Consider the following 19,553-nt stretch of genomic DNA (forward strand, 5'->3'; position numbering starts at 1 on the left):
AATGTCATTGTATGGTGTAGCATTGAGACATTTAATACATTTTTAAAAGTTGTAAATGTTCACATAAAAAAAATATTGTCAAGTTTTAGTTACCTAATGCATTATCTAATGCTAACAAAAAGAACCATATTGTAAAGTGTTGCACTTTTATTCCGTAGTGGACAATGCGGCTAGTTGTCACATGGGACTAGTTGCCAGAAGGACTGTATCTCATTAACGATTTGATTTGGAGTCAAAAGACCAATTATGCAAAAATGTTTTTTCTAGCAGAGGTTTTTATGGTGGTTTCAAACAGTTCAAAACCCTCTTAAATTAGAATAATTTTGGCGATTTGGTCATTCAAAGTACATAGTATATTTTTGTTATAGCTCTTGGGTAAACAAGCGAACATAATCAAACCACATGGGCATACATTCACAGGCAAGGTTCAGCTACATAATGAAGGCACATTTGTACCGAAAGGTTTAAATGTGTGCTTAGGACAAAGGTATTTTTTAATTAAAGTCAGGTCAGGGCTTGTTGTCATGCGTGTTTTAAATGTCATAAAATGATTTATACAATTACATTATTTGTTAGTCAAAACAATCTTTTGATATTTCTGTTACCTTTTCTATTTTTTTTGTTTAATGAATCATGTTGTGCCTTATTACTGTTTGTTTACTGCTGAATAACCTATAAGAGTCTGTTTATAGCCTACATTTAAAGAGAATTGTAAAATTTGCTTTGATTTCACAAAAGGTCAACATGTGTTCAATGAACGGTTTCATTTTTCCTGGGTAATATCAGTGAAAATATTTCAAAGATTTTTTGTAGCTAATAGTTTAAAGGAATAGATAGTTCACCCAAAAATGAAACTTCTCTCATCATTTATTCACCCTCATTCCATCGCAGATTGTGTATGGCTTTCTTTCTTCTGCTGAACACAAATGAAGATTTGTATAAATATCTCAGCTCTGTAGGTTCATACAATGCAAGTTAATGGTGGCCAGAACTTTAAAGTGGACCTATTATGCCAAATTCACTTTTACATGGTGTTTGTACATATATGTGTGTCAGCAGTGTGTGTACTCAACTACCCTACAAACACCCTACTAAGTCCACCCACTCCTCTTTCTTATATTTCTATTAATCAAAAACTGTCAAAATGAACGGTTTTTGTTTCTGTTCTATAGTGACGTCACATTAGAGCAGGACTCACCCACGACTGGTGACGGACTCCACCGTATTATCATAGATCTTTCCCTGAGTGATCTACACTCAGTCTGCCATTTTTTCCCGTGCTGAAGCAGATACAGTGAAGAGAATAATGTCTCCGCTTCATAAGCATCATAAGTGTTCTGTTGTTGGCTGTAACATAAGAGTCTTCATGTACTCCCGGCATCAGAGCCACTGAAGACGCAGTGGACAACTTTATATAAGGAAATGTGCCCCAAAACATACAAAAATGTGTGTATGTTTGTGCATATCATTTTACACCGGACTGCTTTGTGAATTAGTATCAATATAAAGCAGCATTTTCAAATTTTTTTATTCTCAAGCATGGATCAGTACCAACTGTTCGTGTTCCAGCTTTATATCCTGAAGATGTAAGTATCGCACTTATCAAGTCAAGTCAAGTGGTTTTTATTGTTGTTCAACCATATACAGTTAGTACAGTACAAAGTGAAATGAGACAACGTTCCTCCAGGACCATATTTACATTTTGTGAATGTTTGCGAATTGCCTTTCCGAATGTGCTTGTTAGCTGATTCCTCGGCTAATGCAGCTAAAGTTACCATTGTCTCTGATTGTATTCATGGAGACCAGATATACATATCTATATATATATAGATACCCCCAACCCTGTGGCGGACCAACGACTGGCTGACGACCTGAATGTGTTTTACTGCAGATTTGAAAGGCCCGATTTCACATCCCACATGCACTCGGACCTTCATTTCACACAACCATTAACACCTCCTGCAACCCCCTCCACCCCCCTCCTGCTACACTACCTGCACTCAAGATCTGTGAGAACGATGTGTGCCGTGTCTTTCGGAAGCAAAGGTCAAGGAAGGCTCCAGGACCAGATGGCATCTCACCAGCGTGCCTTCGTTCCTGTGCTAACCAACTGGCCCCCATCTTCACTCAGATCTTCAATAGATCACTGGAGCAGTGTGAAGTCCCATGCTGCTTCAAACGCTCCGTTATTATCGCCGTCCCTAAGAAACCTAAAATCACAGGACTTAATGACTACAGACCTGTCGCCCTGACATCTGTGGTCATGAAGTCATTTGAGAGACTGGTGTTGGCCCACCTGAAGGACATCACTGGACCCTTTCTGGACCCCCTTCAATTTGCTTATCGAGCTAACAGGTCTGTGGATGATGCAGTCAACATGGGTTTGCATCACGTCCTGCAACATCTGGACAGACCGGGGACATACGTAAGGATCCTTTTTGTGGACTTCAGCTCGGCTTTCAACACAATCATACCAGCTATACTCCGGACTAAATTAAACCAACTCCCTGTTCCCACCTCTACCTGTCAGTGGATTACCAGCTTTCTGACGGACAGGCAGCAGCTTGTGAGGCAGGGAAAATTCACTTCCACCACCTGTACCATCAGCACTGGTGCCCCCCAGGGATGTGTGCTCTCCCCACTACTCTTCTCCCTGTACACCAATGACTGCACCACCAAGGACCCCTCTGTCAGGCTCCTGAAGTTTGCAGACGACACCACTGTCATCGGCCTCATCCGAAATGATGATGAGTCTGCATATAGAAAGGAGGTTGAACGGCTGGCTTTCTGGTGCAGTCAAAACAACCTGGAGCTGAACACGCTCAAAACAGTGGAGATGATTGTGGACTTTAGGAGGAACACCCCATCATTGTCCCCCTCACCATTCTAAACAGCACTGTGGCAGCAGTGGAGTCATTCAGGTTCCTGGGCACTACCATCTCACAGGACCTGAAGTGGGAGATACACATCGACTCCATTGTGAAAAAGGCCCAGCAGAGGTTGTACTTCCTTCGCCAGCTGAGGAAGTTCAACCTGCCACCAGTGCTGCTGAAACAGTTCTACTCAGCAGTCATTGAGTCTGTCCTCTGCACTTCAATAACTGTCTGGTTTGGTGCAGCTACGAAATCAGACATCAGAAGACTACAAAGGACAGTTCGGTCTGCTGAGAGGATTATCGGTTGCCCCCTGCCCCCCTTCAAGAACTATACACTTCCAGAGTGAGGAAAAAGGCTGGTAAAATCACTCTGGACCCCACTCACTCAGCCCACTACCTTTTTGAACTGTTGCCTTCTGGCCGGCGCTTCAGAGCTCTGAACACCAGAACCGTCAGACACAAGAACAGTTTTTTCCCTCAGGCCATCCATCTAATGAACAATTAAATTGCCCCATTGAGCAATAATTATGTGCAATACACAGTTTAATTTTAATTTTAATTTATATTATCCAACATATCCACTTCTGCCATTACTTACATTGCTCTGTACATCATATACAGTTTTTTGTTCTTTATATAACAGATTGTATTAGATTTGCACTACGTGTGTATGTGGGTATGTATGAAGGTGAGTGTATGTAATATATGTATAATTATTTATTCTTGTGTTCTTTTTGTTTTTAATTACCTATGTCTTGCTGTTGTTTTTGGTATTGTTTGTATTGTTGTAGACAGGAAGCTCCTGTCACCAAGACAAATTCCTTGTATGTGTAAGCATACTTGGCAATAAAGCTGATTCTGATTCTGATTCTGATATTCATACATCTATGGCTGAACTCTGGTATTTACGCTATCAGTCATATTGGTACTGATTTATTGTTGCTGTAGTATCTGAAGCACGAGCTGTAAAGGCACAGCCCTCTTCCGGAAAGAGGGCGGGGAGCAGCATCTAATTTGGATTTAAAGAGACACACGAAATCAGTGTGTTTTTGATTCCACCCAAAAAGAGGCATTTATAACATGGTATAATAAATGATCCGTGGGGTATTTTGAGCTGAAGCATCACAGACACATTCTGGGGACACCTGAGACTTATATTACATCTTGCAAAAAGGGGCATAATAGGTCTCCTTTAAAGGATCAAAAAGAACATGAAAGCTGCATAAAAGTAATCCATAATACTCCAATAGTTAAATATATAACTTCAGAAGTGATATGATAGGTGTGGGTGAGAAACAGATCAATACTTAAATCCTTTTTTACTATAAATCTCCACTTTCACTTTCACATCTTTCTTCTCAAGTTTTTGGCGATTTGTACATGTCGCCACCTTCTGGGCAGGAAGGAGAATTTATAGAAAAAGAACAGATTAAATATTCATTATATCACTTCTTTTTTTTCTTTTTTTATTACTTTTATGCTGCCTCTATGTGATTTTTGGACCTTCAAAGTTCTGGCCACCATTCACTTGCATTGTAAGCAAAAATCTTCATTTCTGTTCAGCGAAAAGAAAGTCATACACATCTGGGATGGAATGAGGGTGATTAAATGATGAGGGAGTTTTCATTTTTGGGTAAACTATCCCTTTAAGGTTTGTGGCTATGCAAAAAAGTACTTTAAAAAATAAAACCCACCCTGAAATAATATTTGCTGGAGTAAAAATTGTGACAACTAGCCCTGGTCTCCCCTACTTATTTTTATTTTACTAAATGTTTTTGTAGTTTATGTTTTTGTTTCCAAATGTTATATTATGAAATGCAGGCAGGGCTGGACTGGGAAGAGAAATTGGCCTGGGATTTTACATAGCAACTGGCCCAAAACTTTTCTGCATATCGCAGCGCGTTCTGCATAAGGCTGCATTCACACTGCCAACTACTTTTTCGCTGCATGTTGCCAGTGGCTGGAGGATAGGTCGCTAATGGTGTATATTGAGAGTCTAAACAGCACTATTTCTTTAAAATTAATATTATTATTAAAATATTAGGACCATGTGAGTTCTACCATCTTCACTTGTATTGACTGTCGCTCCCGAAAGTCGCTCTTATTTTGCATAAAGTTGAACATTTCTCAACTTTATCACGTCGTTGGGCACGCCCACATCCGGTCGCCAATGGTCGCCGCCGCTCGTGCTGCCGGAAGTCGCCAGCTTTCATTGAAAATGAATGTGATGAAATCGTTTTGTCGCTGTGTGTCGCTGGCAGTGTGAATGCAGCTTATCGCGGCCCATTCTGCATGTTTCGTGGCCGACACACCGGCCCGCTTAGTTTTCCCGATGGCGAGTCCACCCCTGATCGGCCACGAAGTGCGTTAGCCCCCCTGGGAAAATGCCCGGAATGCCAGATTACCAGTCCAGCCCTGAATGCAGGAATATATATGTTTGTGAGTATGTGAGAAATTACTTTTTTGTTGTGTTAAATGGGAACACCACACAATTTTTACATAAAATTGCACATTTTTTTCATGCTATTTGCTTGTTATTTTATTATATTGTATTCATTGTACTCACTTTCTCAATTCCAAGTAGTATCGTCTTGTATCTTTAAAACATAATAATAACATTTTTTTTATAAAAAATTTAAAAACAAAATCACAGCCAAGTTGTATAACAGATCTCATTTCATTTTTTAATGAGGAGAGTCAAGTTGGGCTTTTTCCATTTTTAGAAAATAAACCAATAACAATATTACAAATAATGAAATTGTTACATCATTCACAGGGTTACAGTCAAATACACATTTTATACAGCGAAACACGACCTCCCATCTCATCACAGTTGTCCAGGTGGGCAGTGCTCAATTTGGGCTAGCTAGAGGGAAAGGTCTGCTGCCCTGTACTGAAAACTAGGGCTGAGAGACATGCGGAGTAAATCACAGTCTAGCTGCACTACTGACAGCCTAAAAGCAGAAGGTGCTGCAGCCCAACAGGCACCAGCGCTGCTCAGGTGAGCCATTTTCTATCCGAGACTAAACTTCTGACCAAATATGGACCAATGAGAGTGAGCCAGAGCCAGCTTGTATTTACGTTCACAGTCGCTTATAATCATCATAATAATGGTTTATCATTTCAGCTGTAGCGGCGAGCATATGATGTTCAACAAAAGCCTTTAAACGGTGCACTGTTTTTGTACTGATCTGGAAAAAAGGTCGATTTCCGAGTTTTTTAAAGACACGCCGGTTCTTTCCCAGCACTTTTAGAGGCCTCACATGAAAATGTTGAGGTAAAATCTGCATTTAAGTTGATATAGTCCATGTGAAAAGTGCAATAGAAGTGCTACTCTGTGTGAGATTCTTTTACACCCATAACGCCACGTCTCATTTGTCTGTGGCCTACGTTCTGTTAAACAACAAAACGAGACATGTGAAGTAATTAGTCCCCTACCGAGAAATAAACTTCAGCAACTGTGGCTAAAAATGTGGAATACAGAATTATATAAGATCGTTGTGAAGAAATATTTCTATGTAAACACAGGTTTGTTGAAGAAAATCCATTGTACCAAATGTCCATAACTGCCAACCATGTCATAATCTTTCAACATATGCAACCATCTCCCAACAAATCTTAAGACAGAAAGGCTCATTGGCTGCTAATGTTCCTTCAGAACACTCTTTACAAAGTGCCAGAAACTCATGAGATCATCAGTGCCAAACTGCAAGACAACCCCCCGTTTTGTGAAAAAGTATAAACCCATAAAACTATGCTTATGAAATAACACATTTCATTGCTAGGAAAATAAGATGAGGATCAAGCCTACAGGATATCCCTTCAGTACTGGATTTCATTCAAAGCTCTGCTAATCCTGTGCCGTTACGTGGATTTAAAATGCCTGCAAATATCGCCAAACTACTGTCATGAACTTCTCAACTTCTAAACGCTTTGTTTTCTGATCAGACATATCAAAATACAGTCTCATCCTGCTGAGAAGACCAGCATATGTTGTGATTTGGATGCTGGATTTTGGAGCAAGATTTCCTTGTTCAATTTGCTCCATCAGAAAGGCTATACTGGTTGACCAGACTAACACCAAACCAACCTGCACGGGCAGTACTGTAGAGACAGAACAGCAGTGTATGTGTCGATCTGCTGCAATTTTGAGTGACAATGATTATCCAAGGAGTGTGAAGTAGAAAGCGGTTTTATTCTGAGGAAGACGAGGGATTCAGAGCCTTTAGTCTTACAGTGCAACAATGATGCTGATAAGCCATTAAATATTAAGAGGATGTGTTCTGGTCCGACAGGTTAAGGTGGGTGCTTGATTGCTGGCACAATCACTAGTACAGTTATATGATGCGAGAACATCCACTATGTCCTAACCAGGCATGATGTGATAATGCGACAAGTAATAGAAGTGGGAATTTTGTGTCTTATACTGCCTTCACGTGCTATCGGAATTATCGTATACGAGTTTCCCACTCGGAAGTTGCACATGAACGACCCCTCAAGTCGTAAGAGATAATTTTGATACCCGAGTTTACGTGATGGGAGGAGTCATAAACTTTCAACATGGTGAATGACAGGTCTTGTTAATTTTCTAAATATTGCTAATTGTTAGCGCTTACCGTTTTGGTCATATTTGATGTATGTTGTACATTTTTACAACATAAAAATAGCTTATATTTGACCAAAATTCCATTATCATCAACAAGCTGAGTAATATTTGTTTTGGTTTCAAAATAAAAGTTCCTCAAGAAATATATATGAATTAAAAAAAAATTCCGACAACAAATCACTTGAATGCGACATACTCGTAATTACCACTTCAGAAATGGGAAGTAGGATAATTCCGATAGCACATAAAGGCAGCATTATTCCATGTCTGTTAGCTTTTATGCCATCTATATGCTTGTTAACCCCTAAAAGTGGACAAAATGAAACCAATAGCAAGTATACAAATTTAACATTTACAGTCCAATTGAGAAAATTGTAGTTCACAGGTTACTCAATAAGAATACAAAAAATGTGAAAAGGTCTTCATTATTTTCTACCCAACTTCCTGTTTTAAGGGAATATTCTGGGTTCAATACAAGTTAAGTTTAATCAACAGCATTTGCGGCACAATGCTGATTACCACAAAAATGTATTGCATTTCACTCTTAATGGAAGTAAATGGGGCCAATTTGTAAATGTTAAAATACTCACTGTTTGAAATGTAACTAATGTAATGTAAGTGCATTTTATAACAAAGTAACAAGCGATAGCGTTAGGTTGGGTAGCCCTGCCCACATTTAAATCTCATTGGTCAGAAATAAAAATAAAAAATAAAACAAACCCATCTCTAAATAACTGTATATTGAACATTTAATATGCTCTAACTGGCAGTGATTGTCATATTGCACAGAATTTTTGCTTTCAATTTCGACAAATTATTTTGTGTGGAAATTGTGCCTGGTTAGGACAGGGTGTTAAATGCCATTTTACTAACTTTCACAAGCCACTGAATTAAGGCTCAGTCACATTTGTCTTTGCATAGCAAAATTCTTTGGGTGAAATACTGTTACCTCAATGGGAATCTGTGCAATCTTACATTTCTTTAATGGATTTTCAGTGGTGAAGAATTTCCCATAGAATGTGTTGCCGTATTTTTTTGTTGGCCTTGCAGAATTTCGCTGTGCAAAGATAAACGTGATTGCACCTTTACATCGCACCGCTCTTACTCTTAAAAGACAGCTAGGTAGACGTGATTTCCGATTGGCTAAAAAAGCATTAGCCACTCTCCCGACTCTTTTTGGTGTAATATATGAGGACACCCATTTTAGTGATATTGTTTAGGTGTGTTGCATTCACCAAAAAATTGCTTACAGCACATTTTAAGTGGCCATGATTCATTTACTTTCTCCTTGTAGCCTCTTGCTAGTGATAAAAAGTTAAGATCCATGGAAAAGCTGAGAAGCGAAGCCTAAAGGCCATATAGTTTGACAAGCTCTAAGGAAAGAAAACTACTACCCTCATTCTGGACACATGATAACAAATGACAGAGTAACATTGAGGATAGAGTACAGGAAGTGGGAAAGGTAGACTGGGTCGTCTCTCAACTATTTGGGATGTATAACAACAGTTCACACCTGGATGGCTTATCTGCTGAACTAAATTTATGTTTTATGCCCAAGCACTGCACGACTGAGCAAATTCGAGCAGAATCTTCATTCTAATGGAAGCATTGTGTAATAGGAAGAACAAAGTCGAAATCAACACCATTAGCATTGCTGCCATAGACTGTGATGAGAACTTTACAACCCGGTCTCATGACAAGTTGTAAAAATAGTACGAGATGGCGAAATCATAAGAAATCAATGATGTTATTACAGTTTTTTTAAGTTTAACCGTAAGCTAAATCTAACCATAAAGTGCAACACCTTACCAAAACCCTAAATCTAACCATGATTTTAATAGGAAAATAAATTATATTAAAATGTATTGACATACACTGATCAGCTACAACATTTAAACCACCTGCCTAATATCGTGTAGGTCCCACTCGTGCCGCCAATACAGCTCTGACACATCGAGGCATGGACTCCACAAGAACTATGAAGGTGCCCTGTGGTATCTGGCACCTAGATGTTACCAGCAGATCCTTTAAGTCCTGTAAGATGTGAGGTGGGGCCTCCATGGATTTGACTTGTTGGTCCAGCACATCCCATATATGCTCAATCGGATTGAGATCTGGGGAATTTGGAGGCCTGGTCAACACCTTGAACTCTTTGTCATGTTCCTCAAACCATTCCTGAACAATTTGTGCAATGTGGCAGGGCTCACTATCCTGCTGAAAGTGGCTACTGCCATCAGGGAATACCGTCGCCATGAAGTGGAGTACGTGGTCTGCAGCAATCTTTAGGTAGGTGGTACGTGTCAAAGTAACATCAACATGACCCAAGAGCCCAGAGCATCATACTGCCTCTGCAGGGATGCCTTCTTCCCATAGTGCATCCTACTGCCATCACTTTCTCCCAGGTAAACAACAACAAACCTTCTTCCATTGCTCCATGGTCCAGTTCTGACATTCATGTGCCTATTGTAGGCACTTTCGATAGTGGACAGGGGTCAGTATGGGCACTTTGATCAGTCTGCGGCTGCGCAGCTCCATACACAGCAAGCTGCGATGCACTGTGTGTTCTGACACCTTTCTATCATGGCCAGCATTAAGGTTTTCAACAATTTGTGCTACAGTAGCTCTTCTGTGGGATCGGACTAGATGTGGTAGCCTTCGCTCTTCATGTGAATCAGTGACCCTGTTGCCGGTTCACCAGTTGTCCTTCCTTGGACCACTTTTGGTAGGTACAAACCACTGCATACCGGGAACACCCATTTTGGAGATGCACTGACCCAGTCATCTAGCCATCACAATTTGGCTCTTGTCAAAGTTGCTCAGATCCTTATACTTGCCCATTTTTCCTGCTTTTAACACAAGAAATTCAAGAACTGACTGTTCACTTTCGGCCTAATATATCCCACCCCTTGACAGGTGCCATTGTAACAAGATCATAAATGTTATTCACCTATCAGTGGTTTTAATGCTGTGACTGATCAGTGTAAATCAGTCATTTGTATTGCATAAAAAAATATGAATAACCAAATTTCTTTTCACAGATGTTTCCTTTCTTTTCTGGAGCGTGACTGCTGTGTGCATTTTCCATTTCACTTTTTGATTTGTAACTAGCAGCACCTATTAAACATGCACAAAAATAAAAATAAATAAATAAATACAAATAAAAAATCTAGAGTAAATATTTTTCCTAAAAATGTAGAGAGCGAGACTAAGTTTTAAAATGTTATATAATACCAAGTTTTAGAAAGTGTTTACAGACATTAAATCAGAAATAAGCATAATTAATTCTGATTCAAAGTAATGGCCAGCATCATCCAATCACTGCCAACCATGTTAAAATAAAATGATACATTATAAATTCTAAATCTATGTACTGATTATCATTGTCCCATGTCTGCCAAACATGTTGTTCAAACACCATTTGCTGCCTGAAACTGAACTTTTCATATGAAGTTTGGATTAAATGCATAAATGCACCCTTTTTCCCTATTTAGTGGATGACTTCCAGTGTGCTGTCTTTCTGCACTGGTCTCAGAACAGTTCGAAATGCACCTTTCATCCTAACTCCATATAAAGGATCTGAAAGCAAAATATTTCTGCTTTTGGAAGAACCCATTTATTCTCAATGTGATATTGCACAATAAATAAAGGATTTCTAAGGATAAAATGCACTAAAGTACACATTAGTGTACATTGTGTTTAGCAGTGTGGTGTTTCACGATAAATTGCTCAAATTTTTAAAATGGCATATCAGATGACAATAGAGTTTTAATGTAAAAAACCTAATTATGTTTTTTACCAGATGAGATTGTGCACTCTGTGAGTGGAAAGTTCAACCCTTTACTGACAGCACAGAGTCTCCTGAACTGAGATCGGTTTAAATAAATTAAAATTATGTGTTGCGTATAGAGAAACAAAAATACAACGTCCACACATGTGTACACAGGGTCAAACAAGGTTAAAATAAAGTGTTGGGCTAAAATTTGAAGCCTGTATAGTATCAGTTTGATATTGTTTTTGTTGAATATTTGGTTTCTTTGTGAATAAATGTCGTAACTTTCTTACCGGCCAAGTTGTGCTATATTTTAAAATTTCTCCATCTCGTACGAGTTGTCATGAGACTACGTTGGAACTTTATCCACACTCAATGATGAATCAGTCTGTGCACCTACCTACGCCAAACTGACCTCACAGTACCGCATGCTTTTAACATAGATTAAAGATGCACGTCAACCCTGAGGTTATGGAATAATGTGAGACCCTCGTTGGCTGAGTGAGAAGCATGTCAACGGTTAACCACAGTGACCTCAATGATGATACGTTGGATGTACCTGGACATACAAACACACAAGCACACGTTCATCTCTCAGCCCATATTAGAACACAATGAAAAGGCCCAAAATGAACATTGACAATAGTGACTCTCCATTCAGTTTAAACAACACATACAAAAATGAATCTGTACACTAAAATCCAACACACCTTGAAGAAAAATCTCTCTGAGGGAGGAGAATGTTATTTACATAGTTGTCTTGGTTCTTATATGTATGTAACAGAGAGAGAGAATCTCAGAGAGTGTTGTGGAAGTACCATACCTTGGATTATTTGGAAAACTGTACTGTAGGTCTTCTCTGTAAAAAATCAAATAAAAGCTATACACAACAACTAATTTACAATATTTTGCAGATATCGATTGTTTTGTGTTCGTTAAATGGCCCAGTTTAATACCATAAACCATCTAGATTTCAAATTTCTACCTAAACGTTGTTTTTTTTAATGGCCCCGTGTTTTGTCACATGAATGTGAATGTACCCAGTTCAAAAATGTTTTACAATATCAATATCCTTATATAAAAACTATACTCCACAATGATGAACGTCACGTCCCCATTATGAAAATTTCCTCTAACTGCATACTTTATCAGATATGAAAACCCCTAACACCTCATTATAAAACATCTTTTTAAAAGAAAGCAAATTTTGGTGGCAAAAATAGAGGCATATTAACACAGTGATCTGCAAAGTGTATCAAATCCAAGCTTCGCACCACACATGCACTGCAGCTCCTTGGGCTCACCGAGCCACACACACATGCACATACACACACGCACACGCGCAGAAGGGATTCCAACATAAAACTGACTAGGGTAGATAATTCGAGGGCCGCACCGTCCATCCACTTGTGGTCGTTCTCTGTATGCAGTTCATAAAAAGAACAACTCTAAGGAATTTTTCCGGCATACAACTGTGGGTAAGAATATCTGATGGCGTCTTTCAAACTAAATCATCTTAGCCCATGACAAACCTTTGAAAAAGGAGGAAGAATATGCAAGATGACCACCTTTGCACACGCAAAAGAAAATCTATCAAATGTCACTGTCAGTCCGTCTAATACTGAAACCGAAACTGAATGTTTGACTACATCAAGTGGATGACCTCACACTCTCAAGTGCATCTGATATGTACAGGACGAGGTACGAAGGGATGTTGTTCTATATGGCAGGCTGTCTAGCCTTATACATAAAATATTTCATTTTTTCCCCTCAAGCAATGAGAAATCACAAATTCAACACTGTGAGTAAGGTAACTATTTAGGAGTGAAGACTTTTTTCCTGTTTGTTTGTTCGTGTTGAAGTGGTTTAAACTACAAAACTAAAAGTCTCGTATTTTCTTCAAGGCAGCAATGCCTGGCAAAAGGAAGGTCCATTTCATGGTGTTCACATCCTTTTCCCTCGGCTGTCAACAAGGGGAGAAGGATTAGGGTCTGGCAGAATGTCCCGTGTGTCATCAATGAGCAGGCAGTTCAAGATTTTCAGCATGAAATATTATAAAGTAAATCTCTAAAGCATATTGTGGGGAAAATTTTACATGTCCTGATTCTTCGTTGCCCTTTTAAAGGGTAGCCTTGTAATTTAGTCTGCACTTTTACACCAATCTATACATTTGATATAGATTCCTTGTTTTGTCATTGCTTACAAAATTCTTTACAAAAATTAAAAAAAAGAAAAAAGAAAAGAAGACAAAACAAAAAATTTATAAAATAAGAAAACTGGAAAGGAAGTAAGAGAAAATTGAAGGGATATGGGGAAGCTAAAGCTAAATGTTCAGATGTTGTGACCAAATTTGCCAGACACGGTTTTCCCGGAACGAGCCCATTAGGGCGGCTGAAGGGTTCATGGAGAATTCGGCTGACACCGATGGAGAACGAGAGAGTATTTGGAAGAAAGGGCAGGTGGATATCCTAGGTAGTCCAGAAGGAAAATCAGGCTCAGGGGTCTGTGGTGGCTGCCCCACCCCTTCAAGATGGTCCTCCTCTTGTCCTCTTCCCAGTCTAATGGGGGCATTGGTGTCAAACTTCTACTGATTGGATCTGGTTCATCTGGGCCCTCATCATCTGAACACTGTTGAGGATCTTCTTCTGATGGCCTGCTAGTGTCACTCCGACCCTGAGAATATCTCTACACACAAAGAGAGAGACAAGACGAAACATGAGCATGCTTATGTAGATACCATAACGCTAAAGTAATACATATTTATTCACATGATGCCAAACTAAACTCAGCATGTCAGTTTAAGATTGAGGAACAGATAAATTTGTCTATCCCTATCATCCTCTGTTTGTTACGCAACCCAAGCGTCTCTGAATCAACAACACCTCCTTTGATTTCACCATGATGCGTGTCTGGTTTCGCTAGGTAACACGGTGAGGAGAGGAATTTAAGCTTGCATGGGTGTGGCTCCCATTTATACTATGATTGACATGGCCAGCAACACAGAAAAGGATAGATACCAACATTTTTTTCAATTGATTTCCAGTTTTGCAATTAAATGCACTAGTGCTATGTGCTACGACCGTCCACTATGTCTTATCCAATTTTGTACTGATTCTAAGCGTAATTTTCGTGCCAGCGTAAAGCGCAAGTGGCCATAGGAGGGAGTGTTTGCACTAACTGTGGGTGTATTGTATGATAATTACGTTTTGTTATCATTTCCTGAGAAATAGGTAATTGTGCTAAGACATTTCAATAGCATGTCTGTTTTCAGTGCAAAGTATAAACTCAGTTTGTGCATTTGCAGTTTGGAGATTCCACCAGCAAGTGGTAATATAGTTCATGTCCAAACTCTGAAAATAATGTGGAACATCAAATTATGTCCCTGACAATAGCCTTTTTATGAAAAAAAAAAATAATTATTATTTGACTAAATTTGACAACTAAAATTATGACATTTGTGTTAAACTATCTATAGGTCATGGTTTATATTTCAATTATTCTGTTTATATTTAAAATTGTATTTATGATCTAATTTGTATTGGTATTTTTCCACCTGTTGTCATAAAGTGATTTTAGAGTAAAATGTTTGGATTTTGAATAATTTTTTGACCACTTCATTATATTTTAATTTCGTTTGAAGTGTAATTTGAATATAAAAATATTTTAGTTTAAAAATTTTCTTGTTTCAAAAAATTACTTTTTTTTTTTTTGTTTTATCAAAATCGACCGGTAGAAGTGAAGTGTGTGCCGATACAATCAAGGTTAATACTAAGCAATGATTTGTGTGTCAGTAGAAGAAAATGATTAATAATACTTTAATTTTCTATAATTTAATGGAACCTACATCCATATGCTGAATCACATTTCCCATGCATATAAAAGGAGTGTGTCCCATTTAACAAGGACGCAGTTAATGCACAAAATAGTGTAAGTCCATATTGCTATTCTTCTAATTCATTGCATACAGTCAATTTACGCTACCAACTTATTATGAATATGCTGTCTTTGTTTATATCACTGATGCTTAACAGGGAATGGATTATAATAGAACATAGATGGTGCCGAAGAAGAATTAAATTGCACTTGACCCAATTAGTGCCTTGCCCACGTGATTTCGCCAAACCCACTTCCCAAGACTAACTTTGTGCTTATGAATTATGGCATAGTACTGTGCTTAGTGCTAACATTCTTAAAATAGGGCCCATCGTGTCAAGTTAAAAGAAAACGCGTCTCGAGACACCTGTATTGTCCATTCGTTGCGCTGCATCTAACGTATTCTGTGTGAACTGCCCCTTATTCTTTTCTCTTTTCCACCTTCCCTCTCTCTCTGTCAGGTACTGGACTTACTCCATGGTCATCTGGGAAACGAGATCAAAGCTGGTGAAGTTTCCATTGGCGAAGTTGTCTTTGTACTGGCCCATCTTAATAGCGTCCAACCAGTCATCCACACAACTAAAGCTAGAGAAGTCGGGCACACTGCGGTCAAGCAAGGGCAAATGCACTCTAAAGGGGTAGTGAGAAAGAGAGAGAGATGAGTCACACTGTTGCGAATTTACACAGTGAAATAGCCTTTAAACATCAAGTCACATATACCATATAGTCCCCACAAATAAATCCCACCAAACATGGTACATTCCTAAATTACATGTGGTGCACGTCTATTTGGTAAATGATTATCAATGCAAAAAAAACTGAAATCACGTGCATATTTTTGGCAATTGTGACTCACATGAGAATTACAGGCTATTTTATTTTTTGGGTCATAAAGATTCAATCTGTGGAGTGGAGTGGAGAATTTAAGTGCAAAATATCCTCTGCCCTTGTATTTAATTCTTCAAAAAATGCAATTAACATCCCCCGGATGACTATACTTTCTAGAAACATTTCTGTGGCGTATAAGCCTCCAGGCGAAAGGAACTTGTGGATAGCATGCACAACCCAAGCTTCTAACCATCAGCATTGTGACAGAAGAGTTTGTTACACAGAAATTCAATGCCAAAAGAAATAACACACAAAGTCTTTGGCATTAATAAATGACACCACAGGTATAAGAAGACCAAAGCATTTCCCCCCAGATTAAAAAAATGAAGAGAATCATTTGGAAAAAGACAGCTCTATATAGGTCATATTACATTTGTTTTGTTTTTTTAAATGTGCCTTGCAGGACATGTGCGAGTCTGTCTTAGACAAAGTCTTGCAAAACGTCAGACGTAAAAAATTCCCCCTAATATAGGAACACCGAACACACACACACACATTTGTGCAACACAGAGTGTGGCAGACAAATCTAAGAACTAAATAGCTGAAAAAGTGTCAAAAAGAAACTTCGAATTAAGTAATGTTGTTTTGTAACCACACGTATATCATGTAACAAGGACGGATATACAATACCATATTATGTATGTGCAGTGTTTAAACTAAAAACATCATTACAATCCCTCGATGTTGCCACGGCATACCTTAGTGTAAAGTTGCACTTCTGTGTCTATTCTCCTTTCCAAAAAGGCAATGTGTCTCTATAAACTAAATACTGAAGAAACTTGTTTAAACATCTCCATAACTTTCAACATAAATGTGATTTATTGTTACTACTTTTGCACAACACACCGAATGACTAAAAATAAAGGGTTAAACTTAAGCTCTGTTCCAAAACCAAGTGAGGCGATTTGCTGTCTACGGCCTACATAGGCTACTGTCTTCAAAAGCAGCATCATAAATGAAATGGAATCTCAATCTCCAATTGATTGCAATAGAGTCTGGTATTATGATGCAATACTCTTAAGCATATACAACACAAAGCACACATAAATATTGGGTTTATTAGTAGTGTACATTTTGCTTGTCTCTTACAAAAAATATGTGGAATCCTGGTGCATCTGTGGAGTATGAATGCTGCTTTAAATTTTGACCGAAATAAAGTATCAAAGATCAGAGGCTTTCAAACTTTTTTGTAAGCCGAACACTACGGCCTATTTTTATTTATTGATTTTGAAGTACCTCCTTATATTTTAAATTATATAATAAATGTTATATCTTTAATTCACTGTTAGTATTTCTTTGCCAATCAGAGCTTGGGCTACAAATAATCATTGATGTACAAAATTGTCAAATTTCCAGCTTAGTCTATTGTTCCATCCATAATGTTTTTTTTTTCCATTTCATTTGATAATTGAATGTCCTATGTAGGGTTGTGGGCCATTTCTGTACATTTTAAATCTAGATATGATTTAGCCAAAATTCTTATTTTCAATAATTAAAAATGTAATCAAGTCAGGGGCATTGCAACTGTTATAAACTGTGGTGTGGGGACGCATGCCCCTGTTATTTATTGCAGGGGGTTTCAAACTTTTCAATACCAAGGAGCCCCGAATATGATAATATCCTTGCAAGGGACCCCGTTCCAATAATATAAAAGCAGCTTTATAATTTCATGTATATGGACCCAACTTTACTGGGTGATATTTTCAAGATAACATGTTAGTTAATCAAAACTAAATCATTGGCTTTTATTTTGTCACTGTACTAAGCCCAAAATATACTGTGTGATTAAAGTATTATCTGTCAAATATTATCTCCAAATATATTTATTTCATATATACAGTGTATCTTTTTTCTTATCGTCATATTTTCACTCAAAAATGTTGTATGTAAACCTGAAACGAGAAATATTCAATTAAATTCAAATATATTTATATGGCACTTTCACAATAAATATTGTTCAAAAGCAGCTTTACTGAGAATATCGCTTTACAAGTGAGCAAGCAAAGGGTTAAGAAATACAGTATACATATATTGCAAACCTTTCTAAACACTTATACAACTATGGCTGTCAATAGAATAAAATAATATGTAACACTATACAATAAGGTTCCATTTGTTAACATTAGTTAATGCATTAGTTATCATGAACTAACAATGAACAATACATTGTTTAAAGCATTTATTCATCTTTGTTAGTTAATAATATAGTTCATGTTAGTTCACAGTACATAAATTAATGTTAACAAACACAACCTTTGATTTTATAAATGTATTAGTATATGTTGAAATTAACATGAACAAAGATTAATAAATGCTTAACAAGTATTGTTCATTGTTAGTTCATGTTTACTAATGTTGTTGTTAACTAATGTTAACAGTTTTACCAAATAATCATGATTGATCTCACGATTTCCAAATTCATTGAATCTAATAATAACACAATAAAGACGGTCAATAATTTAAGCAATTTAATTTCACATATGATTATTTTTCGAACATTTTTATATACATTTTTTTTTTTTTGTTTAACCACTAAATCACTATTTACTCCAGTCTCTATTTTATTATTGGCCCTTGAAATAGTGACTTTAAAAGGCTTAAAGGAATGTTCACTTAAGAAAGGCTACACTTTCTTTTTTTATTTAATTTGTTAATATTAATATTAAACTTTTTTTAATTAAGTAGTGTTTTAATTGCATATTTGTTTATTTATTTTTCTGTCTTTAGAAAGCAGAATTCTGTTTTCTACATTTTTACACTTTTATTTTAGACTTTAGTATAATTTTAAGGCTTTAACCACACAACGCTTGGTTTAAATTGTACTCTTTCTTGTTTTTTTATCTTGCAAATGACAGACAGCATTTGGAATTATCTCTAAATGTTTTTAAAATTAAGAAAATGACAGAAATATTTTTAACACAGCCTCCTTACAATCAGGGGAGAAACCCTGGCTCGGAAGGCAGAATAGTGTTACTGCTGTTTCGGGAGTGCACATATGATGCTGCCTAGGTAGACAGGTCACACATTTTTTGGAACCACTCAATTTTACTAAATATTTGTTGTCACCATCCAAGCAAACTCTAATCCTCTACTCGGTGTGTTTTTTAACTCACCCTGAGGACAGAGGAGTCATGGCCTTCAGGCTGTTGGGGTTACGGATCATCTTGTCCAGGTTGTTGACAATCTGGCTGAACTTGGGCCGGTTGTTACGGTCTTTCTGCCAGCAGTCCAGCATGAGCTGGTGGAGGGCGCTGGGGCAGTCCATGGGAGGGGGCAGTCGGTAGTCTTGCTCGATGGCATTGATGACCTGCAGAGGGAGACACAGATCTGTGATGGTCTATGGCTGGCTGTGGGGAATAGCCACGCAAAGAACTTTTTTTTTTTTTTTGCAGTAGACGTGTCTGTCTGTGTCTAAAGGTAATAAAAATATACATATCATTTGTAATTTTTTAGGGATTTTTATTTTGATCTTTTCATTTTCATTATGAGTGCAGTGAAAAAGTGACAGAAAATGATATCAGGCTGGGGCGATATTTCAAATA

At 37.7% G+C, this 19,553-nt stretch overlaps 1 protein-coding gene across 1 annotated transcript in view; it reads right to left on the reverse strand.

Moving 5' to 3' along the window:
- Nucleotides 1-12,936: 12,936 nt before the first annotated feature.
- Nucleotides 12,937-19,553, reverse strand: part of LOC127625916 (ephrin type-B receptor 2-like) — a 209,039-nt gene continuing 202,422 nt past the window's right edge. The window contains exons 14-16 of the mRNA XM_052101373.1: nt 19,125-19,318; nt 15,598-15,753; nt 12,937-13,935 (exon numbers count right to left, since the gene is read on the reverse strand). Coding sequence (XP_051957333.1) covers nt 13,827-13,935; nt 15,598-15,753; nt 19,125-19,318 — 459 coding nt within the window. The 3' untranslated portion in view covers nt 12,937-13,826. The remainder of the gene's footprint in view (nt 13,936-15,597; nt 15,754-19,124; nt 19,319-19,553) is intronic.

The sequence above is a fragment of the Xyrauchen texanus genome, chromosome 32 (assembly GCF_025860055.1).
Source record: "Xyrauchen texanus isolate HMW12.3.18 chromosome 32, RBS_HiC_50CHRs, whole genome shotgun sequence".
NCBI lineage: Eukaryota > Metazoa > Chordata > Actinopteri > Cypriniformes > Catostomidae > Xyrauchen > Xyrauchen texanus.